Source organism: Monopterus albus, unplaced genomic scaffold (genome assembly GCF_001952655.1).
Source record: "Monopterus albus unplaced genomic scaffold, M_albus_1.0 scaffold60.1, whole genome shotgun sequence".
Lineage (NCBI taxonomy): Eukaryota > Metazoa > Chordata > Actinopteri > Synbranchiformes > Synbranchidae > Monopterus > Monopterus albus.
In genome coordinates, this window is record NW_018127940.1 from 1005279 (window position 1) to 1021836 (window position 16558).

At 39.2% G+C, this 16558-nt stretch overlaps 1 protein-coding gene across 3 annotated transcripts in view; it reads left to right on the forward strand.

The window, feature by feature from the left end:
- The window catches only part of LOC109961871 (collagen alpha-1(XIX) chain), a 109103-nt gene that overhangs the window by 72834 nt on the left and 19711 nt on the right, over nucleotides 1–16558 (forward strand). For all 3 annotated transcript variants that reach the window (XM_020603043.1, XM_020603045.1, XM_020603042.1), the window contains exons 21-39: nucleotides 3305–3343; nucleotides 3459–3503; nucleotides 4190–4225; nucleotides 4778–4822; nucleotides 5829–5882; nucleotides 6364–6417; nucleotides 7450–7530; nucleotides 8595–8636; nucleotides 9332–9409; nucleotides 9791–9826; nucleotides 10018–10071; nucleotides 10315–10368; nucleotides 11120–11161; nucleotides 13315–13419; nucleotides 13613–13666; nucleotides 14086–14139; nucleotides 14893–14946; nucleotides 15119–15172; nucleotides 15685–15729. In XM_020603043.1, coding sequence (XP_020458699.1) covers nucleotides 3305–3343; nucleotides 3459–3503; nucleotides 4190–4225; nucleotides 4778–4822; nucleotides 5829–5882; nucleotides 6364–6417; nucleotides 7450–7530; nucleotides 8595–8636; nucleotides 9332–9409; nucleotides 9791–9826; nucleotides 10018–10071; nucleotides 10315–10368; nucleotides 11120–11161; nucleotides 13315–13419; nucleotides 13613–13666; nucleotides 14086–14139; nucleotides 14893–14946; nucleotides 15119–15172; nucleotides 15685–15729 — 1026 coding nt within the window. The remainder of the gene's footprint in view (nucleotides 1–3304; nucleotides 3344–3458; nucleotides 3504–4189; nucleotides 4226–4777; nucleotides 4823–5828; nucleotides 5883–6363; nucleotides 6418–7449; nucleotides 7531–8594; nucleotides 8637–9331; nucleotides 9410–9790; nucleotides 9827–10017; nucleotides 10072–10314; nucleotides 10369–11119; nucleotides 11162–13314; nucleotides 13420–13612; nucleotides 13667–14085; nucleotides 14140–14892; nucleotides 14947–15118; nucleotides 15173–15684; nucleotides 15730–16558) is intronic.

Here is a 16558-nt window from a genome sequence, read left to right on the forward strand (position 1 = left end):
GCTGCTGGAACTACCTGTGCCTGCTACCGAGGTACATGGGGCGGCCCAGGTCACGGGCGTAACAGCAGGCAAGGCTCATCTCACAGAATATCGTTCATTGTGGGTTTTATCAGTGCTTTAAAAGGAATATCAAAAGAGATTATTATAGGATCGGTTCTTTGCAGGAAAATGTCGCATGTTTGTGAATCAGTAAGCTGCTCGCTTCTATGAAAAATTTGGAGAGAAGCAGTGCAGCATTTACTTTTGCTATCTTATGTCCCAGTGGCTTCTTCTAACCGATTTTCATTCACTGACAAACATGTACATTTGTTCCATCTTAAGATATACAGTATAGCTTTCAGAAAAAAAATATTCTTTCTGTGTAAACAATTGATCAGTGTTGATAAAGGGCAGCCTTTTCAAGACATTTGAGATTAGTTGTGTTGAATTTCTCCGGGGAAGTGCTTTCTTGTTTTTTCATGTCCCACTGATATTTAGCAGCAGGCTTCCACCGAGGGATTTTTTTTCTAGCAGCGTACACAGCAGAGAAATGTGCACAAAATAGCTTGCATGGGCACTGAAAGATGTGAACTGCATATCTAGTATCAAATTAACACCTTTGCACCACCAATCATCCACTGATATAATAATCGGTAGCTTGAAACAACAACAAAAAAAGTGATAGTGTGAATTAATGCGAGCCGTGTACAGTAGCACATGACCTGTTTATAATGTTCGTAATTGTAAATTATAGGACAAGAATATTTTGTTAGTGCAGAAGTGTAGTGGAGAAGCAGATAACAGCAGAGGAAGCATCGCATCATGGTGGATGTCTGATGTGCACTGAAGGTGACACCGAGTGGGTGGTGCTGGGATGAAAGAACTCATTGTTTGGACATTTTAACGTCAAAACACAGTGTGACAAATCAGTTCAAGATCTGTGAGGAGGCAGTAATGACTCTGAAGACAAATGTGTGTACCCTTTAAAAAAATAAAAATGAAAGTATAAAACTTGTCAACAAACATGGTGTTGAAGCCCACTTGCCACAAAGTGAGGGGTCTGACATTTAAATGATTCTGTCCTCATGGGTTTGGTTCCAGAGATCTGCCTATTGAACCTCAGAAGGCTTCAGATGTGAGCTTGGAAACAAAGTTTGATGGCTTTCGTTCTTATTCTCATTGCTTGTTAGGAAGTCATTCATATCGAAATTTGACATCTTAATTATACTGTGAGGAAATATCACTCACTCTCCACTGGTTTCACTGGTTTCTGTCTAACCAACAAAAAGTCTATCCGCTTAAGAAGAATAGATATCACTGTAGGCGGCTTTAATGGCTGTTCAAAACACCGAGGTCTTGCTTTGCAATTATGTTTGAATAGTTGTTGCTTTGCCCTAAATTTCATTTCAGCTGGGAGCGCAAGATAAAGAAATGTTCTATCAAAACTGTAATACTCAGTTGTGTTCATTGTTGTGTAGTGAGGTGTGGGCCCCCAGGATATAGGAGATGTATACTACAGCACATAGTAGAGAGGGAAACATTAGTCATTTGATAGATGGGGCTGTTTGAATATTTAGTACCAGTCTCTGTCTGTGCACTCTGGCTTCCTGTGGCAGATAATTTTGGCAGTTAAGCATTGATTTCCCTTACACAGCAGAAGCAAGGGTTCAGATCATTACCCTCCCTTCATAAACCTTCTTGTGCCTCTGTTTATTAGTGACAGGGAGGAGCAGTGGGCTTACAGGCGTGCACGGCCATCACTTCCCCCAATACTTTTAAAGTGGCAAAACAGTCTTTTCAGCTCTGAGACTGTCCTGTGTTTTATTGCTGCCTACAATGGAGTTTTATAATCTATTAAATTGAATCTGTTATGCCAAGTTATGTGGCTCACATACAGTAGCTCTGTGCAGTATTTCACTGCTCCTGAGACAAAATTCTGGCCGAAATGTATTATATTGTCACGCGCTGATGGCACTGAGGCACTGTTTTGATTCCGAGGCAAGACAAATCACAGCAGCTACTTTGGGGGCAGACTGCAGATTGAAGGCTGACTGATTATACAGACAGTAAGGGACGCAGTAAAGACTACTTTGACCATTGTAGCCGAAGGAGGAAAGAGCGCTTCAAGTCATGTTTATTTGTATAGTAACACAGTAACACCACCAACAAACAGGAAAACATCAATCAGGAAACAAGGACGCCTGCACATGTAGACAAAGAAAAACACAATAACCCTTAAATGTGGGGGGAAACAAAGAAGAAACCAAATGGCACCAATATCAATAGTGGGGAAAAGTGCTGTGGGGGCACCATAACTTTCCCCACCCAGACATTATATTGTCTATTGCTTCTTTTACCAGTATGCTGAAACCCACCCAAGACTGAACTGGTTTGAACTGGATATAATGCAAAGTGGATAATACAAAGGGTCTGAGGACATTTAGATGTAATGAGTTCAGATGACCATAAACAGATAATTAGATTTGCTGTTCAGATTGCTTTTCTCAGATTTGAATACACTAGGCCTTAAATGGTCTTTTAAACCTTTTGTCCAGTTTACATCCATATTTTATTGTTCATCTCAGGTTGTATCTAGATGTGCCTGCCCTGCCTGCTATTGCTACATCTCCAGCGTGTGACTATGAGCAGTCCAAGTGAAGTGATTGCCCGTATCATCAGTGACCGCGCTGCTCCAGCTCCACCTGGTGTGGGGGCGCTTTGAAACATAATTGTGGCCATTCTTAAACCTGCGTTTTAGGGGAAACTTCTTTAGTGTTATAGTGGTAGGAAAAAGCCATTAGAGAAGTTTGTGTTTACAGAGATTTGAATTGAAAATGCACTTGTGTTCAGCGTGATCATATCAGTTGTTTTTACACCTCTGACATCAGTCTTTGCACCTACATTTTTATTAGATCCACCATGATGTAGACAAATGCCAGGTCTAAATGAGGTCTTTGATTTGATGTGTAACTAATACAAAAAATGATTTGAAGAATATGTAGGTTTGTTCAAATGCTTTGTGATTTCTGCTTTAATTTGCTATCATGGACATTTCTGCTCATCATCTGTAGTAATTCCAGGTATCAATCCACCGTAGCTGACTAGTCCCGACCTTTCTCCTTCCATTTCATTTCATTTTGTTGCCACCCAGCAGCCCTGTCACCCAATCTCCAAGCTTTACTGAAGCTATAAAGCTGAAGTTTTTATCCATATAGTAATTTGTTCTTTACTAGTTAAGCATTTATGTTCAACTTTTTGTATTTTTACTTGAATTAATTGCTAGATCAGTGGAGATTATTTAGAGAACACTGTGTCTTACTTCCAGGTGATGACAGCTCATGGATTAAGACAGCTCTCTGGAACTGTAAGCAGCGGTTTATATTATAAACCTCAGACTATTTGTGTATGGTGTCTTGTTTGTTTGTGGTTCATCAAATTGTACACTTCAGTCAGACTTTGAAGTGTCTCTTGTGTTTCAGGATGATATGACAGAAAGGGAGCAAAAAGGAGAAAAAGGAGACCAGGTAACAGTTTTTTTTATTTTCATTATTATTTTCTGCTAAAAACAATTTAGTTATATCAGTTTTCCAACACTGCCTCCAGCGTTTCACACCACGGTGTGACGAATATTTTCCATTTCTTAATTATCTTTAACAAAAGGAGCATTAACATTTGATTTAGAAAGAACAACTGACCGTCACCTGCTGTTCAGTTCAGTGTCATTTTTGTGCTCTGCAGAGGTAAAGCACTGAATAATTTTTTAACTTTATTATTTAATGAATACATAACGTACAAGCTGAAGACAATTAAGTACAAGCAGTCAAGGCAAACAAACAATCTACCAACAACAAAAGCAGCCAAAACAGAACAGAATAAATCGATTATTACTGTTTGGTCCTCAAAACAGCAGCAGCTACTTGAGGTTTGCAGATAACAAAGGCTACTGATGCAGCTATTGACCAAACATCAAAAGAATAAAACACACTACATGGAGAGCCTTTTTAGTTGTAATTTATTTTAAGTTTCTGCCTTAAAGAAAATACTCCATGTTCTTAAGCTTCACACAGTATCTAAGCCAACTTTATGAAGGTCCTTCAGGAAGATTTTTTTTAACCTTCCCCCAAGAGCGATGGCTTATTTGATTACTTGACTCTTTTCTTTATTCACGTCTTGAAAAATGATGGTTCTTTATCTTCTTCGCTTTCTGCAGGGTGAACGAGGAGCTCCAGGACCGCAAGGCTTCAAGGTAACTTGTTGAAGATTCTGGGCTCACACCAAAACCTGAGCATCAGCAGCCACTGCCAACAAAACAACTCCAAAGTCCTTAATGTCCTCTTTGAGTAGCCCTCAGAGGTCACAGCAGGGTTTGACTCATGCACACTGTTGATCAACACCTTTTTATTGTAGAAGAGACTCTTTCTTCGACTTGTAATTTCTGGGTTAGAAAGGGGCCCTACAGCATGCCAGAGATTATAGATATCCATTTGGTGAGAGGTGCTTTTGAGTTGTTGTGAGTGGGCCTAGTCACACACCAGAGTCATTTTCTTGTTGCAGCTGAAGTAGACCTTCGCTTTTTCCTCTTGTTGATCTTTATTCCTTATCCAGAAGCTTTCTCTGAGACATTCAAGGGTCCTACTCTATCTTGAATTCAGAACAAAATCAAAGCTATCTCTATATACTGTATTCTAGAGTTATTGTGACAAAAATAAACATCTTGAGTTAAAAGTCTGATGTTTTTCTCTAATATTTTCTTACCTCCCCCGTTCCTCTTACTCACCCTTTTTTGGGAATGTAACAGGGAAACGTAGGGCTACCGGGACTAAAGGGAGATCAAGGACCTGAGGTGAGTCTTTGTATTTACCTCTTTGCTGTTGTGACACCTACTGTATAGTCAAATAGAGATGGTGTTTCCAGTGTTTCTCCTATTTAACTATCTAACCTCGTTACTAAAAATGAGGTGGGCAAAATAACAGAAACATCTGTCCACAGCAGTGACTGTGGTGCAAGGAAACCATGGCTACTCAGGTTTAGGTGAATGATATAGAAAATCCCTGAATTTTTGATCAAGCAAGAGTTTGTCCTCATTAATTATTAATCCTTAGTTGTTGTTACTTGTTAAATTTGGTCACACCGGTTGTTTCAAGGCAATATTAACTAGCAGATCGAAGAATTAACATGTCATTGAATACACTGTATCGCCACTTCTTCAGCTGGTTTTGGTGAAAGCTCTGTTTCCATGGTAATATTTTTAATATTACCAGGATATCTGTGGTGGAATGAACGTGTGATTGCAAATGATTACTTTCTTTTAACAAGGAAATGCTTACTGTATGTACTATAAGCACGCTTATTAAAAATAATGAAAAGCTTTTATCATTAATGACAGAGAGGATAAAACGTTCAGAATACTGTTTTTATCCTAGTCATGAAAAGGGTGTATATAAAGATGTCAGGCAATGATGTTTGTGTACATGTTTTCTAGTCTTTATCATTTGACATAAGCTCAGTTTCCATGGTAACATTTAGTGCAGTCTGGTATACAATACAAAAACAATACTGAGTCAAAAAGCAGAGTTCATGCATACAGTATAAAGAGCTTGTCTGGAATAGCAGCATAACCAGAATATAAGCTTTTATTTGAAATAATATGTATGTACATGCAAACTGCTGCTCAGTCATGAAGATATCCTCAGCATGCAGTAATGACCATAAAAGAAACAAGCAGCATTTCAACAACTATTGAAACTACTCAGTTCCTCCAGATACACTGTATGAAGCCCCAACAGTTCTGTCACCAAACAAAGGGAGAAAATAGCCCAACGTATTGATTTTTCTTTGTGTTTTGCCAGGGGAAGCAAGGCCTTCCTGGACCCACTGGACTCCCAGGACTCCCAGGCGAGCCAGTAAGTATATTGGCACTAGACACTAGCACTTCATGCCAAGCCTTCCCTTCTCCTCATTGCCTTATTTGTCACCTTGTCATATCCTCTACTCTCTAACTCAGCCTGCCAGAATGAAAGAAAGAGATAAACAGATAAACCTCAGCAGGCAGAGGAAGAGAGGAAGTAGGGAGAAAAGTCCAGGATTTTTACACAGATGATCAGTAATCAAATTTAAGAATTAATTAGTGGAAAGAGGCAAATCTAAGAGCTTTATGCCAGGAATGGAGGCAGAGGCCCAATCTGTTCTCCACACCTGCTTCGGTAATGAGCATCTGTCTTTATTCAAAAGCAGGGAGGGAAAAGAGGCATTTCATAAATCCTGGCTAAGGGAAATTATATTTGAACACAGCAGCCCGCTGAAGCAGTGAGGAGGAGGAGATAAATGTGTGCAAAAAGATGAAGGACTGGTGATAGATGTGTCTCTTTACACCACTATTTACAGGGCTCGCCAGGAGAGCCAGGGGTGCTGGGGAGAGATGGCCTGAAAGGAGAAAAGGTAGGTAAACTTCAACTCGAGTTCTCACCTTAAATAAAACAGATGACGCCGTGATATTTTATCACAGGTTGAACATGCTAGACAACATGTGAAGACACATTTTAGATTAGTCAGCCTGTGTGCCCTGTTGTAACTTTGTGTTCCTGCCTTTGATGCCTCTGACTATAGTGACATTTGAACACAAATTTCTTCTTGCAAGACTTGTTCCAAATACGGTGCTCAAAGTGGAAAAATACGCATTTGACATGCATATTCGATGGGATTTGTCACTTGTCAAATTAAATGAAGATGTACTCAGGCTTCCCCACCCACTGGAGTCACTCTGTTACACTCCAGGGCAGAGAAATAAACCTAACGTGCTTAGCCTTCCTACATATATTCATTCACATTTATAATTCTCCTTTGTCATATTTGCTATATTGATGCTAACTCGGATCCAAGAAGCAGTTCTGGTTGTTTATATTCATGCGGTAGTCTGTGAATAAATGTGAAAAAACAAAGTCTGGATGCTAAATATGTAACTGCAGCCAGGAGACAATTAGCTTGGTTAATCATAAAGAGTGGGGGCCAGAGGAAGCAGCTAGTGTTGCCTAGCTCTGCCTAACTAGCACATTACATATTGTGTGTTAACATACAAAAACTGAAATGTTTGAGATGATTCTGATAGAGATAAAGTGCTACAGTGTCTTTTGACCATGAACAGAAGGACTAGCTGCTGATATATTTTGATCATTAATGGACTCATGAACAGAAGGATGCTGATATATTTTGATCATTAATGGACAAGCTGAAAGTAAAATTTCAAGACAATCAATCCAATAGAATTAAGGATTAGTATCCTAAAAGAATCATTAATGCTGCTAAAAGAGTAATAGCACACTAGAAGTGCAGTGTACAAGTTTATTTAACACATTCATGTGTGCACCTTCCTTGTCCACCTCCCTTTTGCAACTTTTGCATTGTTAATGTGATAAAACCAATCAGACATTTTGTTTATGGAGAAACTTCTGAACACTGTATTTATGTCTGTAGGGGGAATCTGGTGGTGTGGTGGGACCACAAGGACCTCCAGGTCCCAAGGGTGAGCCTGGAGAGCCTGGATCTGGATATATGGTGGGTACCATATCGATTCTAGTTTCATCTGACAAAACTAGAAACGTTTGAGCAAGTTCACAAAGTATATCATCTCCAAAAAGCTGGAACGACACCAGATAAGCTAAAGCAAACTAGCTCCCCTAGCTGCATAGCTGCCATTACTGAGATGCAGTGCCATTAAGTAATCCATCACTGGATAACTTCAGTCTGGGTAATCACCTATCCTCCCATTTTGGAGCCTATAGCCATTGAAACACTCTCTTTAATGGATATGGCTTTGCATATAGAAATGTTCATTATAGCTTAACCGAAAAAGACGGTGCATGTGCAGTTGAGGCCTCCGTCCTGTATGACGGCGCTTGTGGTCTTCAATCACCTGTAGGTGCTCTATGGCTTTAAACAATCATGTTTGTTTGTGTGTGGAAATGTTGAATTGAACATTAAGCCCAGGAGCAGACCCACTCATCAAGCAAGGAGTGCTGTGTTCAGCTGAGCAGAGTAATAAGGGAAAGATTGCATTCAGGCAGAAGTATTTAAACCTCTTTAATGTATTTTCGCACTGTGGAGATTGGAGCACAGTTGGAAGAGAGGTCTGTGTGTGTAAGTATGGGGGGATATTTACAACAGGCCAGGGTCTTCTTGTGTTGATACATAGTTCAACAGCTGAACAAATAAAGATGTACTGTATGAGCAGTAGTCATTTACAAACATCTTCTCTGTTCTGGAGGCACTGGCGAAAAATGCATCCTCAACATTTTATGGTCTTTGTTATGTCTGACAAAGAAAAGGGAAAAAGCAATAAACAGAAGTCAGTGCAGATGGTCTGAGCATCTGCTCAAGTAGTGAATGTAACTTTATTGATTTTGCTTTCAAATGAATAATGAATGATTTACTCTTTGCTTCTTTTGACTTGTATTATTTGCATGGATTAGTTTGCACTGTGGAGTGTAGCTTCCATATCCTGTTTAAATTTCAGCACTGGAACACTTTTTTTCTGGGCTGTTACTGAGGTCTCAAACTGGATTGCTGACCAATGTACAGTGAATCTCTATTTTGGTGTCTTCTTCCTGTTATTTCTACAGGGCGACGGTTTGCCTCTAACTAGAGGGTCTCGCGGGCCCAAGGTAGGAAGCACAGTGACACAACCATCTCATCTGCACACTATGATAACATCCGCAGAGAGATTTGTGATATTTATAGTGTATGTTTTACTTAATGATTTTTTTCAAATTATCTTCAGGTAGTATAAATCAGTGTTTTCCAACCTTTTTTGTCACTTACCCCACAGCCTTGTCACCTGTCATGTTCAAAATGTGTTCATTTGATTGATGTTATTCAGCACTATTACTGCTGCCACTGTTAGCCTCCAGTGTTTCCATATGGCTGAACTGTCAGTGTTTAGGTGGTTTGGTTAAGTTTGCTGACATGTGGAGTGGTTAACCAGCTTGTAGCTATTATTTAGGAATCACTGGTATAGCTGATACCACTCAAATGCTCACATGCTGTATTTTACTGAACTCTAAGCAGTAAAAGTAGTAGAGATTTTGGATGATATCAGACTGAACTTGGTAGAAGTTTTGGAAACTAATGCACTTAAGATGCTCTACTTATCAGGGATGTTGGTACTTTATATCACAACGCGTGCATGAGTTCATATGCAATAGATAATGAACCTTGAATGTAGCTGTGTTTCTTATCTTAAAGCTATTAAGCAACACACAAAGAGAAAATGAGTTCTGGCAGAGTGTGCTTCATGATCACACAGTGCAGCAGCTCTCTGTGACCGAAGCCTGGCTGACTGCTGTTGTATTTTTGCCAGGGTGAGAGAGGTGTCCCGGGATTGCCAGGAGACCCTGGTGAAAAAGGTGAACCTGGAGAGAGCATCATAGGCCCACCTGTGAGTATGATGTATTGATTGGTCTATGCATCTCCCATTCATTATTTAGTTCAAATTATGATGTCTTCAGATTCTTGTCTTTAGACACTGAAACAGTGAGATCCTCTTTGACTATTAGGACCAGTGTTCATTCATCAGATGAAAATGCTAGCCATTATGTGAGGTGCTGGTGTATTGCACTCTGCCTTCATCATCCTGTATATGCTCCACACTGCTAGTTTGAACTCATAGATTTGATGGTGAGTCTGCTTTCATTTTTGAAATACAGGATTGTTGGAGACAAAGAATCAATAGAGCAGAAGGTGTCTAACACAATTCCTTTATTGGATCCTGGGTGCTAGAGGGCAGATGGTGTTAACAAGATGTGTAATGTCTTCTTAGGGCCTCATGGGACAGCCAGGAAAACCAGGGATTGAGGTCTGTGGAACATTTTCTGAATCCACATCACACAAGCAATGATCAAATTTATTGTCACTGATTTTCACTCATTTATGCTGTGGCCAGCAATCTTGCAATTATTTTACAATACATTTAAGACATTGCAGAGTTTTGTAAAGTTTTATAAACCAAAATTGTTTAGATTATCAGTGTGTTTGGGTATTTTTCAGGGCCCACGTGGATCCCCAGGTGTATCCGGCCCTCCCGGAGTTCCAGGAAGAGAGGTGAGAAATCAGCCTGTCCTTCCACTCTTATTCGCTCCCTCACACATCCACAGATAAAATATGGCTGGAAGCATAAGAGAATGTCAGTTGCCCCCTGCGGATGAAAAAGTACGATATATCACAGCTCCGGGACACAAATCTCCACCATCTGAGATGGGTGTGAAAACAAAGTTAAAGCCCTTTATGCCTGCCTCATATCATAGCCAGGAGGGTTGTTAACTCCTTTCTTTGTCTCAATTAAAGGGCTCCCCTGGTAGACCAGGACCTCCAGGCCCTGCCGGACCTCCAGGTGAACCAGTAAGTAAGACAATTTAATCTTTGCTGTCTGCAGTTCAGCACCAGTGATCTGTAATGAGAACTACTGGGCTCACCTTAAAATCAAAGTCACTGTTCACTGCAGCTCCGTTCCGGGACAATTAGCAACAAGTCCTACTGTTTTCTAACCTGCATCACTTTCAGGAAAATGTTGCCGTTTATCACAAATTAGCAGCGCCCTGTTGTCAGCACATGTTTTCATGTTTCTAGTCTTTTCATTTGTTTCTGGTAAGCAGCATTTGCTATAATTCTGACAGATGTAGTGTGAATAGCACACAACCGCTGCTGTTGCAGCTTCTGCATCAAAGCCTTGTAAATTCTAACCTGTTTATATTCATGTGTTGTAAGAACCCATGAAATCCATTTATAGCCCACTTTATGTTTTAAAAATACATGGACTGCAAGCCAAAAATTTTCTCAGCTCCAGAGAACAACAATATTTTGAAGATGTGAGTTTTCTGTCCTCTGGTAACAAAGTTATTAAACTGTTTCCTCAAGCGTTGCAGATAAGAAATGAAACACTGAAAGTGAAATTTTTTAAAAGATGTTTGGGGTAAAATCAAATTCCTTAAAGGCATATAAGATGGTCTTTTACACTAATGAGCAGTTTACTAGATGCAGTCACACCAAACAAACAGCAGAATATTTCCAAGACTTGTAACTGGTGGAATATTGTAGCAGTATTTCATGGATTTCTTTAAATTCTTTTTTTTTTTTTTTTTTTTTTTGACAGACTGCCTTGCCAATTGTTGGAGACACGGGCGCTTTACTTAAGGTATTTTATCTTCAAAATTAATGATAATTACTGTACAGCTTTTCACAAACAGTAACATCTGAATGATCAGTGTTTGGTATTGTTAAAGTGCACTATCCTAATAATATATGGATCCTGTCAGTGAGTAGTAAAGATAAAGTAAAAGTACTGGAGTGCCTCCATCAGGATGATTGGGAGAAGTAGAAAATACATTCTAATGATTTCACAGGAAATTCAGGCTTAGTCATTCATTAGTATGCACAATCAAGCCATATTGTATGACAACTAGTTTAATAAAGCCTTTCAATAAAGAAAACAGAATACAGAAATGCCACACCAGTGCAAAACACATGAATACAGAGAGGACTGATTAGTAGGTAAATATGAAACCCTATGCACAGTGTGGCTGGTTTGTGAAGAAATGATTGGTCCCTCCTACTACATGAAGAGTCAAACCGAATTTTACACTAGCATAGTCCACAGCAATCATTCCTATTATAAAAAAGTTTTTGATTTGGTGTCACTAATAATTTATTTCTCCTCCTTGTGGATGCGGCATGCTAGACACAAACATCTACCTATACCTACTGCTGCTTACAGGAGGACTCAATACTGTACCAATCAGTCTTAAAGGGCAGCAGTAACCAAATGACAAATAGAGGAAATGTGGATATGTAACTTCCCTGCTTATTATAATTAAATTTTACAGTCTTGAAATGTCTGAGATACAGAAATAGCATTATCCAGTGCAGATAGATTTAAATGCTAAGTAATCTGTGTTGGGTCACAAAGTCCATGACAGCTTACAGTATATGTAGCCTATCGATTAAATTCATACAAATGCTCATGTTGCTTTGAAAACATGGCCTTTAATATATAATTTTATATTAAGTAAGTTTGATCAATTACAGCACTATGAAACCTGATGTGCTAAAAGAGGTTCAAACACTATTCTATGTGTTTCATATCTAAAACCATAAAAGCCAAATAAGAAAAACATTTTGGAGGATAGCTCTTATTTTTATAACTACGACTAAAATACTTTAATTTGCTCATGTTGTTAGAGCATTTGGGAGGAAGGCTAAAACGCTCTTACAAGTTCTAAACCAACAGACTTACATATATTTATTTTCTTATGTTGAACTTGTGTTCCAACATGTTCATTATTCACCAGCTCTGCAAAGCCTAAATTAATGTTAAGTACGTTTTTGTCTGTATTACTTGACAGCACAGAATAAAATGGAAGTTCTAGTACTTTTTTGTCCTCATTCATAATAGGAATAATCGATCAAAATCCTTGTAAATTATAGATTTTTTTTTCCTATTGACTGAAGTAGATTAATCACCTTGCTTCTTGTTTTTACCTGCAAGACATCACGCTGATAGATTTAAGCTTTTACATCTGTAATACTTAATGGACCTCAATTTTAACAATCAATACAAGCCTTTAACAAGCCTTCTTATGACTAATCATTGGTAAATAAAGCCAGGTGCCAGTTGTTGTACAGTATAATTTCCTGTTTCAACTGCAGAGCTTTGTTAGATTCAGCTACTGTTTGCAGCCTTCATCATAGATGCTTAGTGGCACTCTGATGAGTACTTTCAACACTTTTGTTAACACCTACAATGAAGCACACTAAACCTTGGCTTTTTTTTCTTTTCATTCAAGTCAAGGCAAGACAGCATGTTCAAATACAGTAAAATGCTCTTTCTATTTTCCTTGGACTCTTAAAAGATAATTGCACAACAGTAATGTGCAAGAGTATCTTCTATTTTGTCTTTCACTCCATTTTTAATTCAGCACTGGTTTTTAATGGTGCGATATACTTGCTTCTGCTGCCTCCGTCCGACTTAGAGCTGCCACCTCTTTCCTAGAAGGTGCAGTGCCTATACCTAAACTGGATCAGAAACAACGATATTTAAGATTCTCACCTAAATGTCAGAGTCAGTGAGTTTGACAAAGTTCACCGCTCACCTAAATGAGAGACACTGGTGGTGGGTTCACATTATTTCTGCTCTGCAGACATTTAGAGAACACTTTGGGTCAGCCCGGGTCTGGACCTCCACCCAGAGAATGTGACAAAATCAATGGTGAAAATTCACTGATGCAGCTCAACTTGATGAAATTTTACATGTACCACCACTTTTGCTTCCTGCTCTGCCTGCGCTGGCAGAATGCCTGCAGCATGTGCCAGACGAGAGTTCCCGGGCTGCCTGGGCAGAAGGGAGAGAAGGGGTCCCCTGGAGCGCAAGGAGTACAAGGCATGGTGGGAGAGAAGGTAAAAGTAACTTATCAGCATGGCAGGCAATTTGGAACAGTTGCTATAAACATGTTTATCTGACCGTGATACTCTGCATCACATGACACTAGTTAAATTTCTTTTTAAGGTTGCTTTCCTTGAGTGTACAAGCACACCTCGAGTGCCTGTATGCTGATACCCAATATTTATTGCATCCTTTTATCCTAAACAGGGGGATCCAGGTATAAGGGGTCCTATAGGTAACCCTGGGAAAGAAGGCCCAAAGGTAGGCAAAAAAATATTAGGCATATACAGTATATACTCAGGCACATTGTTATGTAATTGTTTGTATGGATCTAAATGAAAAAAAAGCAATTGGTAAAACTATTAGCCTCATTCGATGATACTGTTTATTGAAATGTGCGTGTAATCTAGTATACAGAGATTTCTATTGACAAACACTTTATAAACTGCCTTTTGGATTATCGCTAGAAGCCTAACCAGCTGTTCTGCAACTCATTTTATTCTCTACACCCTTAAGTGCTCACTGTAGAAGTTGTTGCTATGGATACAATGTTGTACCACAGGGAAACAAGCTTGTGAGCTATAAGAAGTTTGCACCCATCTGCCTTTAGTCTAAGGCCTTTTAATACTTGGTGATAATGGTTCACTTTTTCTCTCTGCATTGGCTCTGTTTTCCTGCAGGGAGTGAAAGGAGAGAGAGGGTTCCCAGGCCCTACAGGAGATAAAGGTGATGAGGTAAGTGACAAAGGTTTAATCTAAACAAATTAATCCAGACGTCATGGTGACACTGAGAGGTAGGGTTTTTAAAGGGATGTAAATGTATTGTACTCTGAAAGTTATTAAAAGCTTTTCACAGTGCTGTGTGTGCACTTTGCCTATCTTTTGCACTCTGAGCTACTTTATAACGAATGTAACCTGCCCTGTGTGAGTGTGTTAATTTAAAAAAAGCAAGACACTTTGTAACGGGACTGAGACGCATTTCATAGATCAACTATCAGCAGTGAAATGCAATGGCAGGAGAGCTTCACTAACAGGCCGACTTGTTACTAGTCTGTGTGTTTTTCTTTGCAATGATTAAAGAAATATCACAGAAAACAAGTGCAAAGCAATCTCTAGAAAAATTATAGAAAACAGAAGATAGAGTTGCTGCACAAATGCCCCACAGGAGATAATGGAATGGTTCACTGCTTCTTCATATTTAAGGGTGGTATGGAGATAAGGGACATACAAACATATTCTTGTAGCCATTGCAGTGAAAAGAAAGATTTTCTAGTTCATCCTCTACAGCATACGTAGCTGCTGTAGCTCTGTGTGCTGTATTATTTCACTTGTGCTGTACAGTACAGTCCAGTTGATTTAAAATATAAATAGAAATTATTTGGAGGATTTGTTGGGTTTTTGTCTATAATACTCTAAGGTCTAGACCTCACTATGTAAAGTGCCCTGAGATGAAAAGAAAATATAGATGATCCACTATGTCTCCTGCAGGGACTTTCAGGAGCACCCGGTCTTCCTGGTGTTGCCGGTCGTACTGGAGCTCCGGTAACAACCCTGTTCTTTGTGTGGCCTGATCTTATACACAGTCTCTTTCTTTGTTTAATAATATAACTTGGAGTTACATTTTGTGGTTACTGTACATAACAATTTTAATGTGGGAGGTGTTATGTTAATGCTTAAAACAGATGTCACTGTAAGAATGCTTCTTTGTTTGCAGGGGCTTTTGGGCCGACCTGGTCCAATGGGCCAACCAGGAGCAAAAGGAGAAAAAGTAAGGTGTTTCACCATTTAAATGTGTATTTGTAGTGTATATCTTCCTGGGTTTTATATACAGCATACCGTGGATGAATGTGCACGCTATATATCGTACTTAGAACTCAATGTTTGCTAACTTACATGCAAAATATTCAAAATGTTTAGCTGAGTACCATGGCTCAAAGCCTGTAATAAATGAATCTGTACACTTTTTTCCCATAAATGCAGTTTTATCATAAATCTCAAAGATAGATTGGTAAAATTTAAAAAATGACTCTAGTTCCTATAATAAAGATGATAAAGATAAATATTTATTTAAACGCTGAATCATTTGCGACTTTTCATTATTGCAATTATGAATCAAAGTGAAAGAAAACCAGATCTCTGAATCCAGAATGTGTCTTTTTTCCTCAGGCTTGGCAAATGAAGTTCCATATCACTGGATTACATTAGCATGTGACTGTATGTGATAAACATTTCCATTTTCACAGACATGTTTAAAAATTTCATCTGGTTGATGTTTGGCAGGGAAATGAAGGACCCCCGGGCCGACCAGGGCTTCCAGGGCCTCCGGTAAGTTGCTCGTCTCAACCAGAGCCGTGATGATAACAACTCTCCAAACATCCATTAAGGTTGTAGATTCAATGTCACCCTCATACAGTATGTCTGTTTAACTACATCTTATTGTAGTTGTGTTACACAAACTGATGCTGATTTTCTACATTCAGTTAAGGAAAGTGTTCAGGTTACAGAATTACACCCATTAAAATAGGACATTTTTTCTTGCTTTTATAAACACTATATACAGATTTTATTTTCCCTTGATTAAGTAAATAGTCAGAGCCAAAACCTTGCCTTGACACCTCTTCCTACAGGAATGATCATCAGTGCACTTAAACCTTGCTCAGACTGACAGTACAGCTCAGATAAATACTAGACTCAAATACATGATTCAGCGACACTAATAAAAGTTCAAAGAGTCATCTCTATCTAAAGGATTTGCAGGCAAAGGCAAGCTGGGGGAACAGTGAGTGAGTCAGCAGGCGAGAGTAGGAAAAGGCAGACAAAAACACCACTTACTTTATAATGTATATATAATATATACAGTATATACACTGTGGAGCTAATCAGTGAATGGGGAATTCGTAGGTAGGTAGGTGTGGGGAATCAGGTGACAGGGACAGGGGCAAAAAGCACAGGCTAGTTGGTAGTGGCAGGACATGAAATGACAGGAGAGTTAGTGGACTGGCAAGGTAAGCAGAGGCTGACTGAATCACTATAGAGGAACCATGACAATTTAGCTTAACTGACAAACAAGTACAGATACGATGGAATTGTGGCGACCTGCTCACTGGCATTGAATCATGTTCCCTCCCTTTAAAAGGCCAGTGAGTAAGCTCTT